The sequence below is a fragment of the Alnus glutinosa genome, chromosome 5, assembly GCF_958979055.1.
Source record: "Alnus glutinosa chromosome 5, dhAlnGlut1.1, whole genome shotgun sequence".
Lineage (NCBI taxonomy): Eukaryota > Viridiplantae > Streptophyta > Magnoliopsida > Fagales > Betulaceae > Alnus > Alnus glutinosa.
Window position 1 is genome coordinate 9,108,086 of NC_084890.1, and position 19,671 is coordinate 9,127,756.

Genomic DNA, 19,671 nt, shown 5'->3' on the forward strand with positions numbered 1-19,671 from the left:
TTGATGAGCTGGAGAGAAGGTGCATGTACATGGAGATGGAAAGAAAGGACAAAAGCAGATCCGTAATGGTGGACAAGCTCCTAATGGGTACAGACTCACCCTTCACCAGATGGGTGGCAGACTATCAGCTTCCCAATAAGTTTAAGGTACCCCAAATTCTAAGTTATGCAGGAGACAGAGATCCCTTGGATCACCTAGAGAATTTCAAAGCTCATCTAGACCTTCACGGGACACCCGATGAAGTAGCATGTCGGGCCTTCCCTCTTACTCTTTCGGGGAATGCCCGAGACTGGTTCAGGAAGCTGCCCCCGAATTCCGTTGATCAGTTCAAGGAATTGTCCAAGATATTCCTAACGGAGTTCTTGGCTTTCCGGACAAGGAAGAAGCCTTCGGGATATTTGCTATCATTGCACCAGCAGGGCAATGAGAGTCTTAAGGAGTTTATGGCTCGGTTCAACCGAGAGAAGGCTACGGTTGAAGATCCGACCGAGGATATGATCTTTGCTGCCATTTATCAGGGAATTTCACCCGAGGAGCCTTTGATGAAAAAGTTGATCCGGAAGCAACCGAATACCTTGCAGGGCCTCATGGATAAGGTAGAAGAATTCATTAACCAGGAAGAGACGCTGAAGTCTATGGCCAGTTCTAGACTACCCCGAGAGACAGCCCCAGAAAAGAAAAGGAAAGAATTCAGAAAAGCTGACGGGGAAGAGCAGAGGCAGGTAAAGAAGTTCAAAGATTACAACTTTACACCTCTCAATGCCGAGATATCAGAAGTCCTCATGGAGATCAAGAGAGATCCGGCGTTTCGGGAACCGCAAAAGATACCAGGTAATCCTCCTCATAGGAATGCAGGGAAGTATTGTGATTTCCATAAACAAGCAGGTCATTACACCGAGGGGTGCGTAACCCTAAGGTTGTTAATAGAAGAATTCATAAAGAATGGCAAGCTGGTTCGGTTCTTGGGAGAAAAACGGAACTAGCAAGGAAATAACAGGCCTCGGAATCATCAGGACTATCAGCCCCGAGATCAGCAGCCACGGGATTACTATCCCCGAGACCGTCCTCAACTAGGCGAGAGGCATCAAGAGAATGATCCCCGAGATGACATAGAAAGAAGAGAGGACCGAAGAAGCAGAAGCCCACAGCATAGAGAGCCGAGGCAACAACAGTATCTGCCCGTGATCCCATAAAAAGGACTCTCGGGAATTTTAGGCTTGCTTTTATTTTTTAGCATTTATATTTCCAAAGAAATAGACTTTTATTTTTAATTCAGACTGGACAGAAAATTCCCCAGATTTTAGGAATAAGTATTTTCAGAATAAATGAATAAAGCTGACTTAAGCATCGGAGTGTTCCCGGTCTAGGGACCGGGAACCCGTCGATATCGCTTATTTTGTAGGTAAAGCCGCTCGGATCAGTCCTAACCAAGTGCAAGAAGAAACTTCTCGGATCAGTCCTAACCGAGAAGGAGCCTCTCGGATCAGTCCTAGCCGAGAGCAAGAAGAAACTTCTCGGATCAGTCCTAGCCGAGAAGGAGCCTCTCGGATTAGTCCTAGCCGAGAGCAAGAAGAAACTTCTCGGATCAGTCCTAGCCGAGAAGGAGCCTCTCGGATCAGTCCTAGCCGAGAGCAAGAAGAAACTTCTCGGATCAGTCCTAGCCGAGAGTCTCGGATCAGTCCTAGCCGAGACCAAGAAGAAAACTCTTGGATCAGTCCTAGCCGAGAGCAAGAAGAAAGGGGGGTCGGATTTAACCCTCGGTTTTTGCAGGTTTTTCAGGAGTTAGCCATTCCAAGAGACAGGGAGAAAACCCTAAGGAAAAACAAGAAAGTAATGGGGGGTAAGATTTAACCCTCAGGTTTTGCAGGTTAGCAGGTTTTCAGAAGGAGACAAAGATCGGGTTTCCTTAGACATGGAATTCCCATTATTCAAGCAAGCTTCGGATAAAGGAATTGGGGGGTAACTGTTGGGGATAAATCCCACTCAACCAGATCCAAAGAGGAGATTCAAAAGTCAAATAGGTCCAAACAGATAAGAATAATGATCATATCAGAAGTCTAAGAGGATATCAGATCAGAAGTCTAAGAAGATATCAGATCAGAAGTCTAAGAAGATATCAGATTGGAAGTCTAAGAAGATATCCAATTAGAAGTCTAGTAAAGGATTGAAGTCCAATTAGAACTCGGACAGCAGTTCTAGATCAACAAGGAGCAGGAGTCCTAATCCAGGTTTGACTCCACCTCTATGCCTATAAATAGGCCCATACCCCAGGTATAAACGGAGACTCAGTTTTTATGCATAGAGTATTATTTTTCTTACATAAGCTAATTTAGGCATCGGAGCGGGACCCCCGGAAGGGTCCCTAGGTTTTGTTGTTTTGCAGAGTTATTTAGAAGCGTGAAGAACATCAAAGAAACGTGCAGATTCACACCATACCGGAAACTGTACCAACAAAACCGATCTCGAGTAAGCTCACGAGTATTTCAGCTCGTTGACACCCATTGTTACACGTTAGACCCCATCGTAAAATACCAACTTATAATAATAATCACAATTTAAAACCAAAACTCAAAGCAACCATATTGTGCCCGCCAAATGCCAATGCAAATACTTCATGGAAATTTATATTTACGATGACCCGTATTACAAAATTGGGATAAATTTCTTGGGAATCTCAATAAGAAAATCGGTTCCAAAGCAGAATAGAAAACAACAAAAGATTTGGAATCAAAATAGGAATCAAATGGTGAACATCACTTCCAAGTCGTTTCCTACTCAGCCTCTTCCTGACGTACTCTTTCCTTTTCTTCTACCCACCAAGCTTCCTCAACTCCCTTTGCAAGAATCAAAGGTGGAGGCTGTTGGAATGGGCACTTGGACCTCCATGAGGTCTCAGGGAGCCCAAATCTTCTGACCCTTTTGAAGAAAAGAGAGAAACCCCACCTTAGGTGCCTTAGGTGAAGAGAAAGGAAAGTTGAGGGGTGCTTGGTACAGAGGATAGGAGGATATTCCCAATCGAGATAGCTGGGGATTTGGGTGGAGATGCAAAACTGAGAGTGGAGAGATGGCGTGGTTGTGGGGCTGGTTAGGATGTGGGTCAAGGCTTGAAGCCATTGCTCCCATGTTGTGTCTTCTTCCATTGATGTCTTTCTGGCCAACTGAAAGAGTAGAAGATAAGGCTGAGCCGCTTGTTGAGGGCTTGTTTGGCGAGGGCAATAAAATTTTTCCCTTCCCTTTTCACTTATCTAAAAGATAATCAACTTCAAAACATTTTAACTTTATATCACATCAATAATTTTTTATTATTATTTAAATAAAAAAAATTCACTACAAAACAAATTTTTTTTTTTTTTTTTTCATACAAATTCTTTTTACTTTATATCTATCACTTTCAACTTTCACTACTAATTCTTCTTCCCTTACCAATCAAGGCCCAAGAAATAGTCAAGAATTGCAAAATTGCTGACAAAGGCGGAAGTTAATAATATTCTCAGTTATGCTCACCAAACATTTTATATAATCTTCTTCTTTCCCAACTTTTTCTCCCTTTTGCACAAGTCCAAAGAGCCTGAAAGAGGCGGGCAGTTGGACAGTTCGAATTCACGGTATAAATTATGAGATTTGACTTTGTGAAATAAAATTTGAAAAAATTAAATAAAATATGATTTACTTTTAAAAAAAATAAAATATTATTCCAAATGTTATTCGAAACAAACACACCACTTAGATTGCTTAACATTCAAATTTTACTACTACATTGTGGTATGGTTGTTATGGCATTTTCAATTTTCTGATCTGAAACCCAGAAAATAGAGCCTTTTTTTTTTTCTTTTTTTTTTTTTTTTTCTTTTTTTTTTTTTTCTTTTCTTCTGGTGAGTACTTTTTCAGAGTTAGAAAGGGCTAGAGAAAATAGCTTGAGCAAATGTCTATCATTTTTTTTTTTTTTATTACCAAACCGAAAGCGTTACACTGACCCCGTAAATTGATAAATCATTTGTAAATAGCTTTGAGTTTGATGTTAAAATTGACGAAAAGTTGTAAACATCACCAACATGTGCAAAGTTTTACTTGAAATGTCCAAAATTACCCTTTTAAATTAGCAAAACAATTATTTAAAAAAAAAAAAAAAAAAGTTAATAGGAAACCGAACCAAACTCAAGGTTGAGGAGGCAGTTTGACCAACCCAAGAATCATCATTTGGGGTAGCTAAACCAGCTGAGGGAGTGATCCAATCACAATCCTCACCACCCCCCCCCCCCCCCCCCCCTCTCTCTAGTTTTTTTTTTTTTTTTGCATTTTTTATATTAATATTTTTTATTATTTGAAGGTAAAATACAGGATATTTTAGACATTTTAAATAAAAAATAATTAGCATGTGTGGGTGACATTCGATATTTTCCATCCATTTTAGCTTCAAATGTTTCGTATCTTGAGTCATTACACTTAAAAACAGTAAAAGTGAGTAGGCAATAGCATATGACTCTAACCATTCTTGCGAAGTGCTCCATACATGGGTTTATCAAGCTCAAAAAGAGCGAGGTTCATGGAATATCCTTGAGACTACTACACAATCAAAATCTAGAATTTCTACTGAAATTCTATGGCTGCTATACTTTATATCTAGTAGGACAAGTCTGCAGCCACAATCCAGTTCAAGACAGGTACAAAATTGATCCTGATTCCTAATCACAGTAGATACCAAGATTACTTTTGTCGGCAATCGTTGAAACAGAAATAAGATACTCTCCAAGATGGATGGTAAATCAGGGAATAACAACATTCCCCTTTTAAAGGAAAGGAGTTTTCCAACTACCTAAACTGTGATGAGAGCAAAACCCAGGCACCCATTAATGGGAAAGTGATTAGGGCAGAAGCCTGAAAATTTGAAATTTGATTAATGTATGTAATGTTGCAAGGGAAAAGAGTGAGATATGAATGCATGTATTAGAAAAAGCTAAGAGAGGAAAACTTTCAAGATGGAGGCGGAAATAAATAACATACCAAAATGAAAACCAATTCACTGTGGGCAAGAGCTGCAGTAAATTCATTTTTTTCCATTTCTTGTTTGATGAGACCTTGCAACTGCAGAAGAAATTGTAAGTTCATAATTCATTACCACAACTATATATATATATTTATCCAAACAATGAAAAAGGCAATAGGTCCACCTTATACAGAGGGCAACAATACCGGTTTTGCTGGCAACCAAAATATCCATATACATTTAACAACATATACTTCAAATATTTGTCTAAACAATTGGTACATTGTGATAGGGTGAAATACAAGATTAAAAATTTGTGAAATCTACAAGGCTTTGAAATTCCTGGAAAATGTCATGGCCTACAGGGCCTTATAATCTACATGCTGTGGATCCATTTAGAGAGCAAAATATTTCTGCAATTTTCCACACAGTATTGGTGCCAAGTCATTTGCCTCACACAGCTTTGCCTTCTAGATTGTTATTGAAAATTCGAATTTAGACCCAAGTTGTTAAACAATCAAGATTACTAAGCAAATTATTAAATCGGTTACCACAGTTATCAAAACCAAAATCCACAAAAACATAAAATCAAACAACACAGATTTTGGTAACGAAATGGAAACCTTTTAAAGAACTCTTCAAAAATAAACCCACTCCAGGGGCCAACCAACTCTAAAGGTATCCCCTATAGAAGATTTATGTTACAAATTGTACTTAGAAAACTTTTATAATTTCGAAAATCCAATCTTGTAACCCTGGCAAACGACACGTTCACCTCCCATTGCATTAGCTCCAAAACTTCTAACCTTCTTCTATACGGACCACCTTCACGAACGAACCTCGTCCGTCCTTCACGAACGAACCTCGTCCGTTTTAACTCAGAACTCTAGTACCTATAAGCTTTTCTATAATTTGAATGAGGGGAATAAAACAAGGAAAATGTTTGATCTGTTTAGGGCCAAGAACAATGGAAAACCTGTCCAAAACAACTAAAATATTGTCTCTTTAGGTCTATGAAAGTCGTGATATGTGTGAGGGCTTATATAGAGGAGGGAAAAAAATGCTAGTTTTAGGTTAAAGTTGGTCTAATTTAAAATTCTCAATGACTGGTCTCAGTCGACCGAGGCATAAGCAGAGTCGATCTAGCACTTTTGGTTTCAAGTTTTATTTTGCGACTTCAAGCCCTTGGTTGATGCTCGATCAACTGAGCCTCTCGGGCTTTAATACTGGACTTCACTGCATCACCTTAGTCGATCGAGCATCGATCGAGACTTCGACCTAGTGCCTCGGGTTTTTGTATGGAACATGTTGCACATGCTCAGTCGATCAAGATAGGCCGAGGGATTGACCAAGCTCTTCTCAACATCAACTTTCGATGCCTCTTCAAACGCATTTCGATCTCAACTCAACCCTAAACCTAATCTTACAACAAAACATGTTTTGACATTAAATTGTCAACACTAAAAACCTAATAGTTATCATTATTGGGAACAAAACATTAAGACCCAACTCCAAAGAGGACTAGATGAAGGGAGAATTAATTCAACATAACAATAAATAAATAAAGAACAATAATAAAATAAATAAAGCTAGGGGCCACTATGTGGTCATAGTATTTCCAAACGAGGCATGCCTAACACATCAGTCCAAGGAATCATTGAATGCAGCCAGCTGGATGAGATCCAATAGCACAGTATAAGGGTATGCAATATATGATATTTCAGAGCTTTATGACTAATCATTTATGAGGTTGGAAGAGACCATACAAGTCCAAAGTCCTACAGGAAAATGCCTTTCTTCAAACATTCACACCATGAACCCATGGTGTGAGAGCCCACAACATGAGAGAAAATGAAGGACAAACTTTGCAATCTTATGGCCACAGCTTCACAGAGCCATACTCCTAGCATCGATTTGGGTGAGACGTTATAAGTACTAAAGTTATGTAGTTTGTGCCTTCAGGGTTATGAAAACAATTCTACTTGACTACAATAAAAATTTTAGTATATTATGATAGCAAAGCAATAAATTGTGAAATAGTATGATACAAAAGCACATAAAGGCTTCATTTGTTTCGATGTAAAAGCTTTTACCGAAAATGTTTTCCGAATTTTATAGTGTTTAGTGCAAACAAAAAATAGTAATCAGCATAAATGATTTTTGAAGTTAAAGAAAATGAGACATTTAGGGCGTAAAATGACTTTCGCATCTCAAGAGGTGTAAGTCATTTTACGTCCCTTATATTTTATAAGTAATAGCAATTTATTAAAAAGCACAAAAGGCGGAATCCAAGTACACATGAAATATACAAAAGAAATACCTAGCTAGAAGAAGCAAAAAGATCAAGAAACACATGATAGCTAGAAATATTTAAATCAAAGGCAGTTGTCCAGAGATCAAGTGTCTTGAAGAAAAAATCCTTCAATTCCTCCACCATCCGTTTGCAGTCTTTAAAACTCATCATTTCTTTCCGCCCAAAAACACCACATAAGGCAAGATGAAGCCCATCTGCCGCATTGCAGTATTTTGGAACCTACAAAATTGCCCTTTCTAGCAGGCGAAAAGGTCTACTACTCGACTAGATATAACCCAAGCCAACCCCAAAAAAGCACCCTTACTACGGGCCAAATTGAACAATTCCTTACAGGCTGCCTTGAGGGTCTAATCCCCCCAAACACATGTTATGCTAGAATCTAATTTTGGAGCCATCATCAACCGTAAATCTAGTATGACTAGAAAACTCCCCCCAGCCTCTCCTAATATTCTTCTATAGCCCTATCCTATACGACCTATGAACCTCGTTTAAACAACATTGTCCCCATGAACTGCTGTATTTATAATACACTACCATCTTCCACAAGGCGCCTCTCTCATGAGCATACTGTCAAAGTCACTTCAACAGAAGAGCTCAATTGAACAAAAGTAAATTATGGACCCACAACCCTCCTTCAGAGATCAAAGAATACACTTTAGACCGTCTCATCAAGTGGAATTTGAACTCATCACCTATGCCACCCCACAAAAAATCACAATGCAACTTCTCTATGTGATTGAAAACAACAATCGGGAGGGAAAAAAGAGACATGAAGTAGGTAGGCAAATAAGATAAAGTACATTTAATCAAGGTAACTCTCCCACCTTTGACAAATACATCATCTTCCATCCAGCCAGACGACGCTCTATCTTTTCAATAATGTCATCCCAAATAGATTTCATCAGAAGGGAAGAGACCCTGCAACCCAAGATGCTAGCCAGAACTTCAACATTTGTGACATTACCAATGGGGACCAGCTCTAATTTAGCCAGATTAACCCTCAAACCTGATACTGCTTCAAAGCTAAGAACAAACACCGCAGGTTACAAAGATGATATGGATTTTTGCTTTAGTGAATGGGGGTCTCTTATCAAGCTTTTCGGTGGGGTCTAGGAATGTTGGTGCCCTACACGCACCGTAGAGAGAGAGAGAGAGTCATTTAGAGAGAGAGAGCCTAGGGAAGACTGTCATTGCGGTGACATATTAACATTAACATGTTCATACTTTTTCATAAAAAATTTATTAAAGCTCGTTTTTTTCTTAGAAGACGTTCATTCCAGAAATCCTTCACCTCTCGCATATATATACACAGATTATCACGCCACTGAATTTTTCAATTTTTATTGTTCTCTTCATCAAAAAAATCAATTTATCCAGCTATTAAATTGATTTTTAAGTTTTTATTATATTTTATTGTGAACAAAATTATTAATTAGGTGAGGTTATATGAAAATATTAATGATTGTCAGCACATAAAAACATTAGAAAATGGTTTCCGAATCATTTTCGAAGTGTTAACCAAACACAAGAAAATCAACAGTTTTTGTTAAAAATGTTTTCAGCCGAAAATATTTTGTCAAAAAACATTTTACGTAGAAACAAACGCAACCATTATGTAGAATAATATCACATTTCATTTTATGGATTGCTTCAAAGTCCTTATTATAAAACTGAAATTTCTTTCATGAACATCACATAGTAATAACAAGAAAGATACTTAGTACAGACCTGATGGTGATACTTTTTAGCTTCTATGAATACTCTTTTCAACTTATGCAGAGCTTGAGAGATGTAGGAACTCAAGGTAGGCCCTTTTCCAAATAAGTAAGGATCCAGCATCCCAAACAGCTTTTGAAAATGATTGCCAAATAGGTTGTTGCTGAACTACAAAACACATAAAAACTTAATTAAGACCTAGCTAGATGTCCGGAAAAAAAAAAAAGAAAAAAAGAAGAAGAAGAAGCAAATATGAGAACCGCCTCCAGTTGTAGAGAGTATTTGATGCATTCACTGCTGATATTGAATAGGTATGTCTTTGAAGTTCCAGTAACATTTCACACAATTTTAGAATTTGAATTCATCAACCAAGAAAAAACTATCTGAAATACCGCATGTACACTATTACCTTCAAGAATGTGCATCTCGTAGAGCCTACTTGTCTTCGAGCCCTCATCTATTTACCACAGAGAGAAAGAAAGGATTACGGAAGTACCGTCAAACTTGTATATAGATTTAGGCTTTCCAAAAACTCATGAATTTATCATATAAAGAGCCCCTTTCAATGGAATATACTTTAGTAATTTGAAGAGCCTGCTCAAGCCGCTGAATTTGAATCCAATGCTCCGTGACGATGTCAGCCATCTAAAGCAAAGCACAGAACCCAAATGAAATTATTAGCCAAAAATATTCAGAAAGAACAAGCAAAAAGAGACCCAAGAAGTCTTCACAGACAGCATATTATCTATGATTCTTCAATAGGCCAATATAAGCTATAAACATAAAAGATACTTGGTTGAGGCATTGCATCTAACTATCTAAGTAATACCTATTTCAGAAGGACTCTTGAGAAGTAATATCAGATGCAGGGTTCGATATCTTTAGAGCACTAGGGAATCAAATTCACTACAGTTATCACTGATGTTGCTTTGATATAAACATCCTTTTAACACACAGTTTAACACCGCAATATAAACATCCCATACAATTAATAAGGAAATTCAGAATCTGTTAAGCTTCATACTGTATCATTGATTGCAACCACATGGCCCACATCAGCTCATGAAAAAGAAATGATAGCTAGCCAAAATGATGCGACTACAGAGTTGCTTCCTGTTTTGAATTTTTACCATTTGATGCACTGTTAAGCACTAGAAACTTTTTTGGAAAAGACTAGTAAGGAAAATGCTTAAAATTCATTACTTGCTTTAATGAGCCCTTTGTCCTCAAGAAACTATCTTTTCTTCCTCAAAGCAGGCTACCCATTCATATAGTTTATAAGCACTAATCATATCTACTTAGTCCTCCAATCAAGACAAATAGGCAACGTGTCTAAAACACTACTAATGTTATCTCAGTTTCAAGTAACCACAGTTCTTCATTACAGATCAATGCCAAACCATTACCCTCTATTTGATAAAAAAATGTAAGAAATTTTAAAAATTAGAAAGGTATATTATACAATGGAAATAGAAACTTTAGGGCAGAAAACATTGAAAAATCATATCTGCACTCAATACACACCAAAACTTCAATACAGATGGACCAAAAACATCAGTCAAGATACTCAAACGAGAATCCCCTAGTGATTCGTTTACCAAAACAAGAATATAAAATAAATGGACAAGTAGGACAGGAGTACTGACATTTTCAACTTGTGAGGTAACCCTTTCCAGCCTGTCCTCGGCATCCTGAGCTTTATATTCTAAGTTGTGAATATCAAAGTTGTTCTTTCTTGATGTGGCCCAAAGATGTCGTACCTAAGCATCCCCAAGTCAACTTCTCAAATCAGTTTTATTTCATATAAGCATCAACCTAATTCAGCTGCTTATCAACATCATCTTTCTTAAACAGAAGTAAAATCAAAATTGCTGCTTATCAACATCATCTTTCTTAAACAGAAGTAAAATCAAAATTGAAAATGTAAATAAACATAATTAAACCTCGTCTTCTAGAGCACTAAGCCTTTCATCAGCCCGTGATGATTCACCCTGCGATTGAATTTCAATCCATGTAAATGGTAAGTTTAATCATTTGATTAATATTCTAACACTTTATAAGTGAGTAATTCATAAGATTGTTTTATAAGTACTTCATAAGTTAAGCCTAACATGTGAAATATTTATTCAAACTCAATACCACTATCCTAATAACATGTTAAATCATTCATTTGGTGATTAGTTATCATGATCTTCTTGTTCTTTTTGCTCATTCTAATTAAGTGGCTTCTCTTTATACTTCCTCTGTACCTTGGATTTTTAATGATATTTCAATTACTTAAAAAAAAAAAAAAAAAATCATATGTTACTTCAAAAACTTGTGTTGATGGAAAATTGTGAACATAATTATTTAATTAATATTCTAATGATCCATAACAACATTTAAACATAAAAACGAAAATAGATTGAAAGCTTTCATTTATAGTTGTGAAGGAAAACGAACCTTTAGACCATCTAGAGTAGACTGCATATGGTGGATCTTACGTGACATGGACTCAATTGCCTCCTCACGCTCTTTGAGGTAAAGGCTTTTCTGATTTAGGTTTTTTGTGCTTTCTTCAAGAACTGATTCTGTAACATTATTCAATTTAAATCTCAATTTTTTTTATAAAAAAAAAATAGAAAAAAAGAAAAAGTTCAGATTACATTGAACGCAAACACCTCAGTAAGAGGCAACTCAATGCTATGAACGAACCTATCGATGAATATAAGACGAGAAATTGAAATGGTACCTAATTGAGAGATCTTGTGCTTTAGTGGGTACAATTCGCAAATCAAGCGGTCGTTATGAAGCGGAGCTGAACATGTGGTCTCCGAGAGAGCGAAGAAGAGAGAGGGGAATAAGGCCGAAATAAGACACAGAAATTGAATTAGATGAACCGCCATTTCTGAAAGTGCTTCTTTTCAGCTTTGAGAGCTTCACAACAAACTGTATCGTTTGCTCTCAGAGCATCTCCGACAAGAGTAGCTAAAATAGCTATTGAAAAAGTACACTACTCATTTTCCATTGCCGGAGCTGGATCGCGGGTTCACCACCAAAGTCGTTGCCCGTCGTACACCGATGGTGAACCCAAACCGCACCTTAGTTTCGGAATCTTTCTCTCTCGCCTGATTCTCTCACGTTCTCTCGGTCTGTGATTCTCGTTCAGCTTTCTGTTGAATACAACTGAGATGAAGTGTGCAGAGCTTTTCGGTTGAGTTTCGCAAAAATAAGGAGGGAGAGTGAGGCCACTCAGGCCAGCGCCGCTGTGGGCGAGAGAGAGAGAGGAGAGAAAAAAAAAATTATTTGTGGGACAGTAAAATGGCAAAGAGCCAATTGAATGTTCACACTATAAAATATATTAAAAATTAGTTTAACTATTGTGTTGAAGACGAAAAATCAATTATAATAATTAAATTTAGTTATTTTTACGCATTTGCCTTCATTGTTGGAGATGCTCTCGGGTCAAGAAAAGTTTGTTTTCACATTGTTATATTTTCGTGGGACATAAATTTTTTACAAATCGGTTCGTAAGAAATTTTCTATAATCCACATATAAGATTGACATGTGTCTCTTGACATATGAGAATCACATATTGTTTTAATAGTATGTACTTCTTACATAATAGCATTAATGAAAAAACATGTGATTCTCACATAGTTAAATGATACGTGTCATTTTTATAACCGATTTGTAGGAAATTTCTGTCCAAACACATGTCATTGTTCCTCCAATTTAGTTTGGAATAAAACTTTATCCAACTAAAAAATGAATAATGTTAATTTATTGTGAATATAAATTTCCTCCAAACTAGATTCTATGAATTCCTCTAACTCAATCTTTAAAAATGTTATGTATCTCTTTATCAATTGAAAAACACATGTTTTTCTATTAATGCTATTAAAAAACCGTGTGAGAAGTACAGTGACAAATGAAACTTTTAGAGACTGGATTTAAGTAAATTTTCTTACAACCCAATTTGTAAGAATTTTTGCCCATTTATTATTCTTACACTTGTATGAAATATTTAATTGATTTTTCAGTCTAGTAGGTTCGACATGGGGTGAGAGTATGCTAAATTATTTATCATTTTTAATGAAAGAGAAATGTTATTTAGCAAGCACACATCCTACTACGCTAACATGTCATCTTGAGATTTTTATTTTTATTTTTTTGAAAGAGAAAAATGTCTACGATAATTTTGTGATAGATCATGAGAACTTGATTTTATGTCTATACCCTTGATTTTTATTCTTATCCTAAGTGCGCCTTCCAAATTAGAATCATTAATTGAGAAAATGATCATTTGGCTTAATGTTAAACCAACCAGGATAATGTTGAATTCCTCTAATAATAGCTTTAAGAGGGTCCCTAAGCCTTTGTATAAGACCACATAATATTGGGGGATAATTACACCATTGGTCCTGTAGTATGTCATAATTATTTTTCACTCCCTATGGTTTAAAAAGCTCATGGAGGTCTTCGTGCTATGCAATAATTACAAATCGATCCCTGACGTCAAATTCTGTTAAAATTTTTAATAGATTCCGTCAAATGCTACGTCAGCGACACGTGTCCATCTTAATAAAAAAAAATTATTAACAAATAAATAAAAATACTTATTTTTTTAAAAAAATTAAAATTAAAAAAAAAAAAACAAAAAAACAAAAAAAGCAGCAGCCACAGCCACCCCTTTGGGGGTGGCGCGCGGCCACCCCAAGTGGCTGAGGGCGGCCAGGGCACCCTTGCTGATTTTTTTTTTTGTTTTTTTGTTTTTAATTTTTTTTAAAAAAATAAGTATTTTTATTTATTTTTTAATAAATTTATATTTTTTTATTAAGATAGACACGTGTCACCATCTTATTGGCGACACGTGTCGCTGACGTGGCATTTTGACGGAATCTGTTAAAAATTTTAACAGAATTTAACGTCAGAGATCGATTTGTAATTATTGCATAACACGAGGACCTCCCATGAACTTTTTAAACCATAGGGAGTGAAAAATAATTATGGCATACCACAGAGACCAATAGTGCAATTATACCTAATATTAGAACATCTAACCCTTGTTAGTTGTCAAAAAAGTGTCGTAACTCCTGTTTGGACTAGGCCAATAAGGAAGATTTCGAATTTCATGATATTTTTTCTTCCATTTAACTACCATATCTTTATCAAATAAATTAAGATCTACCATACTTTTACTTGATCATTTTGATGTGGTGTTTCCACCTATTTGTTAAAAAACTCTTGCTGATAAAATTTTGAACTTTCACAGCTTATAAATTTCTTCTTTCTTTGTTTCTTTGTTTCCTTTCAATTCTCCAATTTGTCATTCAATGAAGTTTATTTATTCTCCAATGACATCTTTTAATTTTAAGAATAATATTGATGTATCACACCATTATTTTATTATGCTGATATGGCATTGTTAAGTAAAAGGAAAAAAAAAATTAATGATGGATTGACAATTCACGTGAGCATTAGTAGTGTACTACATATCGTTACTCTAATTTTATATTTTATATTTATTGTCCAATGACCGTGGTTCGATTATTAGACCCGTTATTTAACTTAATTAAAATTTCCTAAAACATACATGTATATTTTCTTTCCTTGAGTAGGAGAGAAAATAATCTGGGAAATGATAAATTTGATCACTTTTGACCTCTTCTTCTTTATCCTTGAGGTAGTTTGTACCTGACATAATTGGAATTTGAGCATTTTTCTTGCAATAGCTTCTTTGTTAGAACTATTGCTTTTTGCTTCATCTTATTCAATATTTCTGAGGCTTTAAAACTCATTGTTGCAATTTATTTATTTATTTTTTTCCCATTCATCTTCTTGATGAGAAAATTATTTTATCCATCTATGGCCAATACTGTCCAAGAAATAAAGATTTTTACATGAAGCTTGAAGAAATATATGACATTTATCTTTATTTTAATATTCAGTTAAATCATTTAAAAGCCATTAGTTTGAGATTTTGTTCCTTCCAATCAATTAATGGAGGTCATTTTTATTTGGGACCATGTGCACCCGTTGATGGAGTTCATGGCCTCTCTCCCTCAAGGAGAGGCGGTGATTTTGGTTGGTCACAGCTACGCCGGCCTCTATATATCTTTGGCCATGGAGAGCTTCCCAGGAAAAAATTTCGTGGCAATTTTTCTCATGTCCTATCTGCCAAACTTAGAGTCGGTGGGATCGGTGGCGTGGACCCTGGGGTGAGCGGTGGTTAAGGTCTGAATGGAACAGAGTAGAGTTTTGCGATACTTGAAAAATAATCTTGTGGAAAAATTACTTTTATCCGAGACTTTAAAAAAAAACGATCGCCAAGAGCTGAAGCTCTCTTTTCTCTCTTCTCTCTCTTGAAGCCTCCTCAGTTCTCTTTGGCTGTTGAGGAAGAGGGAGTGAGCTCCCTCCTCTCATTTTCCTTCTCTTCCTATCCTCCTCCCCTTTCTTGCCTTTTATGAGGCTTTAACTGCCTCTTTGAAAGTCATATTCACTCGTTTCAACATCATCGTCGGCTCAAGCACGACAGATGTACTGGTTTCAAGCACCTCCTACTATTCTCAATCGTGGATTCATCATTTTCTTAAAGTTCTTAAATTTGATTTTTATAAATCAGATCTTTTCACTTCAGGAAGCCTCTTCGTCACATGCGCTAATCCACCGTGATCCAGACTCTCTCCACTTCGCTCCTCCGTCAGCCGTATTTCCGTCCAGCCATCACGCGCTTGCGAGTAGATCTTACTCGCAGGTGCGTGTGTCACACGCACCGACTAGTGGTCAGTCCAAAGCCGCGCGTGCTGCTCTCCACCTTTCCCGGTCTCCCCCTGTGGTCTGCATCCCTCTGACATCCATTGCCAGCGCGTGGTCTTCACGCTTCAGCAACAAGATCCCCTTTGCCAGCTCCCTCTGCCTTCCTCGGCCCTGCCAGCCACCGATCGATGTTTTGTTACGAGTTTTTTTATTTTATACATTTATGAGCTTTTTATTTTTTGTTGTTGGGTTTTGGTCTATGTGGGAGACAATTTCTCTAGAACTTTTGTTCAAATTTTAGCTGTGCCTACTCCTCTTCAACCCTTGCAAATGGGCTATTGTTTCTATTTCCAATTCAGTACCCACCTCCCAACCTCCGCAAAGGGGTTGTGTTTCTTGACAAGTTGGAAAGCTCTTTCTAGGGTCATGCCCTTGCTCTTCACTGTTTTAGTGTTATATCCGTTTTATGCGGACCAATCCTTGGTTTTGCCCAAAGGTAAATAGGACCGAAATTTTTTTGATTCCTTTGAAATTAAAAACACACCAATTCCCTGATTGGTGTTATGAACTTTGACATTGTTTTATTAGCTTTTGGTTTATTGTTGGAGTTCTCGGGGCTTGTTTGTCAAGGAACAATACATTACATTACTGTTCATGTACTTTTTTTTTTTTTTTTTTTATATATTTTTTACTACTAATCAATATCAAAACATTTCCACTTTTTTCACTTTTTTATATCACATCAATAATTTTTTATTACTATTCAAATAAAAAAATTCACTACAATACAAAATTTTTTCACTTTTTTATACAAATTCTTTTTATTTTATATCACATCATCACTTTTTACTAATTTCAAAAACTAACAACCCACTACTTTGTTCTGTTCTGTACATGTCTTTGCCAAACAAGCCCCTCATCCTTCTAAATTACCTTTGTAACCCTGATTTTTATTGAATGAATGTTGTATTTATTAAAAATAAATAAAAGAATAATCCTGTATTTTTATGTTTATTTGATATGATGTAATATGCTGATGTGTTAATTTCTTACTGGACAACACAAAGGTCTTGCCAAAACGTAGAAGTACTTATTCTCTTGGTTGATTAATCACTCGTATCACATGCTGAGTCATCAGCTATATATGCCACGTTTAATACTAGTACAAATCCCAGATCTTTAACCGCCACTTGATTTGATTTTCCCCATCTGGAAAGTTCCACACCCTTCTCGTACTCTTCCAGAAAAATCCTTCTATTTCTCTGACTTTCTCTTCTCCTCTCATAAAATACATCACTCATCACCAAGATCCTGCAATCTGAGCGAACAACAACAACAATAACAGTGCCAACTTACCCATTGCCAAATAGCAAGTATTTATGGACTCGCCTCAAAGTTCCCAGCTTTAGCTGAAGAAGAACAAGAACAAGAACAAGAATAAGAAGAAGAAGAAGAAGGAGATGGGTGTGGATTACTATAAGCTATTGCAGGTGGATAAGAACGCCAAGGATGATGATTTGAAGAAAGCTTACAGGAAGCTTGCCATGAAATGGCACCCTGACAAGAACCCGAACAACAAGAAAGAAGCCGAGAACAAATTCAAACAGATCTCCGAGGCCTATGAGGTATGCTTATGTTGTCACTCACTTTGTCCTTGATTTTGCCTCTTTGAATTGCATTCTCTGATAGCTTTTTGATATGCTCTGATAGGATATTATTCATAACTAAAGGATCATGCATGTATACAGTATATCTTTGTTGATTGTATCAGATTAATTAATTAACGCTTGTCCCAAAGGTAGTGAAATTTTGATCATTTATGTTATATCTACGCTGTTTCTAGTTTTAATTGCTTGGTTACTGATAGAAGAGAACTCTTTTTCTCCCTCTTTATTGGTGCCCCTTGAAACCTTTTCTGGGTATTCAAGATTTTATCCTTTTTCTGGTGCCCATTTATTATTTCCTTCTTTATTTTGTTTTATAATTAAGCTTCATTTTTTAATCACATATTATATCTTGATTTGATGTAGGTTCTAAGCGATCCCCAAAAGAGAGCAATCTATGATCAATATGGTGAAGAGGGGCTCAAAGGCCAAGTGCCACCACATCAAGCTGATGCTGGGGGACCTGGCGGGGCCTCCTTCTTCCAAACTGGGGATGGCCCAACAGTTTTCAGGTTCAACCCCAGAAATGCAGATGACATTTTCTCAGAGTTTTTCGGCTTTTCGAGCCCACTTGGAGGAATGGGAAGCAGTGGTAGTGGAATGAGGAGTAGTTCAAGGTCCTTTGGTGGGATGTTTGGGGATGATATGTTTACTTCATTTGGGGAGGGCAGGCCTATGAGTCAGGGTCCGCGAAAGGCTCCTCCTATTGAAAGTACGCTGCCTTGTAGCCTCGAGGAGCTATATAGGGGAACTACCAAAAAGATGAAGATCTCAAGGGAAATTCTAGATGCGAGTGGGTAAGTATTTTGTACTTTTTTAATATCTTTAGTTATATTATTGTTATTTGCAGAATTCCCATATGTGCTTATTGTGCATTTTCAGAAATATGAATGGTCGCCTTTATGCATTTGGTTTTGTTTCTTAGATTAAATTTCCTGTAGATGGCCTTCCTACTAATTTAAGAAGATTTTTTCTGCTTGATCTTCGAAGCATGCCTAGTTTAATTGTTAGTTGTTGAAGATGTAACGTGATGAACTTGCTTCTTTTACTCTCTCAGTTCCATATTATATATTTGTCCTCTTCTCAAAATAGATGTCCACTTTCTAAAATGTATTTTCAAATTGTCTCTTTCCGAGATTAAGCTTAAAAGGGGACAGGAATCGTATGAGATGTAAATATGTTGTAGCATTTATGTAATATTGTAATGCAATGCTTTTGTGGCAGCAGAAGATTAAATATCTTGTTAGGACTTAGATCTACACAATTTCACTCACAATAATTAGGATTCTCTCAGTGCTGTAGTGGTTTTCTCTTCATGAAGTTTCACCATTTGTGCTGCAGCTGTGGCAGTTGAATGGCTAGATAGGCTTTATCTCATGTCATGTTCTTTTTCCTGCAAATGGTGGTTTTGGTTTTGGTTTTGGTTTTGGTTTATTAACTCTACATCTTGTTCTCCAGGAAAACCATGCCCGTGGAGGAAATCATAACCATTGAAATTAAGCCTGGCTGGAAAAAGGGAACAAAAATCACCTTCCCAGAGAAAGGGAACGAGCAGCCAAATGTCACTCCTGCAGATCTTGTATTCATAATTGATGAAAAACCACACAGCACATTTGTGAGGGATGGTAATGACCTGGTTGTCACTTACAAGATTTCGCTTGCAGAAGCTTTAACAGGCTACACCGTCCATCTCACAACACTCGATGGGAGGAACTTGACCATTCCCATCAACAGTGTAATTCATCCAAACTATGAGGAGGTTGTCCCAAAGGAAGGTCTGCCAATACCAAAAGATCCCTCTAAGAGAGGTAGCCTAAGAATCAAGTTCAACATCAAATTCCCAACAAGGTTGACAGCCGAACAGAGGTCTGGAATCAAGAAACTCTTGGCGCCTTAAATTGGATTGTGGCCACTTCCCATTGTGAATTAAGACCCTTTGTGAGAGATGGCTGTGATTTGTATCACTAGTTTCTCTTAAATTGGATCAGGGATATATTGCAAACTAATGCTACCTTACAAATGTTGTGCGCGTGAGGGATGCAGGCTCTCTACGTTCTAATGCATTGTATGTTATCTACCATTGGTATTCACCAGCATTGTGAGAAAGTCTTTTAAGCCCCCCCTTTTTTTTCCCCATAGGCAAGTGAAGTTTCATTACAAAAAGAAAAAAAGATACAAAAGGAGGGGTGGAGTCCTCTAACATAGACACCAGTACAATCATCACACAGTAAAAAATACAACCTATAAATATCTG

General features: G+C 36.9%; 2 protein-coding genes and 1 pseudogene across 3 annotated transcripts; 1 reads left to right on the top strand and 2 right to left on the bottom strand.

The window, feature by feature from the left end:
* Positions 1-2,567: 2,567 nt before the first annotated feature.
* On the bottom strand, positions 2,568-3,176 carry LOC133867650 (uncharacterized; annotated as a pseudogene).
* A 1,283-nt stretch (positions 3,177-4,459) lies between these two features.
* LOC133869699 (uncharacterized) lies at positions 4,460-12,293 on the bottom strand. 2 transcript variants are annotated; one of them, XR_009900502.1, is made up of 10 exons: positions 11,746-12,293; positions 11,457-11,584; positions 10,958-11,005; positions 10,661-10,774; positions 9,591-9,659; positions 9,424-9,471; positions 9,027-9,182; positions 8,123-8,321; positions 5,002-5,082; positions 4,828-4,875 (listed from the first exon to the last, which is right to left on the bottom strand). XR_009900502.1 is itself a non-coding variant. In XM_062306763.1 (9 exons), the coding sequence occupies exons 1-9, from the start codon at positions 11,897-11,899 to the stop codon at positions 4,810-4,812; spliced, it is 864 nt and encodes a 287-aa protein (XP_062162747.1). In that variant the 5' UTR covers positions 11,900-12,291; the 3' UTR covers positions 4,460-4,809. The 2 variants fall into 2 exon arrangements, 1 of the variants encoding a protein (XP_062162747.1); XM_062306763.1 differs by lacking the exon at positions 8,123-8,321 and having other exon boundaries at positions 4,460-4,875; positions 11,746-12,291.
* Positions 12,294-16,921: 4,628 nt separating this feature from the next.
* Positions 16,922-19,523, top strand: LOC133869845 (uncharacterized). The gene is made up of 3 exons (XM_062306935.1): positions 16,922-17,378; positions 17,784-18,214; positions 18,876-19,523. Exons 1-3 carry the CDS (start codon positions 17,214-17,216, stop codon positions 19,312-19,314), a joined length of 1,035 nt encoding a protein of 344 aa, XP_062162919.1. The 5' UTR covers positions 16,922-17,213; the 3' UTR covers positions 19,315-19,523.
* Positions 19,524-19,671: the final 148 nt, after the last annotated feature.

Coding starts and splice junctions, on each gene's coding strand:
- LOC133869699 (XM_062306763.1), bottom strand. CDS start 11,899: ATGGCGGTTCATCTAATTCAATTTCTGTGTCTTATTTCGGCCTTATTC. Junction 10,775..10,957: donor TTAGTGCTCTAGAAGACGAG/GTTTAATTATGT, acceptor GGGGATGCTTAG/GTACGACATCTTTGGGCCAC. Junction 9,660..10,660: donor TTACCTCACAAGTTGAAAAT/GTCAGTACTCCT, acceptor GCTTTGCTTTAG/ATGGCTGACATCGTCACGGA.
- LOC133869845 (XM_062306935.1), top strand. CDS start 17,214: ATGGGTGTGGATTACTATAAGCTATTGCAGGTGGATAAGAACGCCAAG. Junction 17,379..17,783: donor AGATCTCCGAGGCCTATGAG/GTATGCTTATGT, acceptor GATTTGATGTAG/GTTCTAAGCGATCCCCAAAA. Junction 18,215..18,875: donor GAAATTCTAGATGCGAGTGG/GTAAGTATTTTG, acceptor CTTGTTCTCCAG/GAAAACCATGCCCGTGGAGG.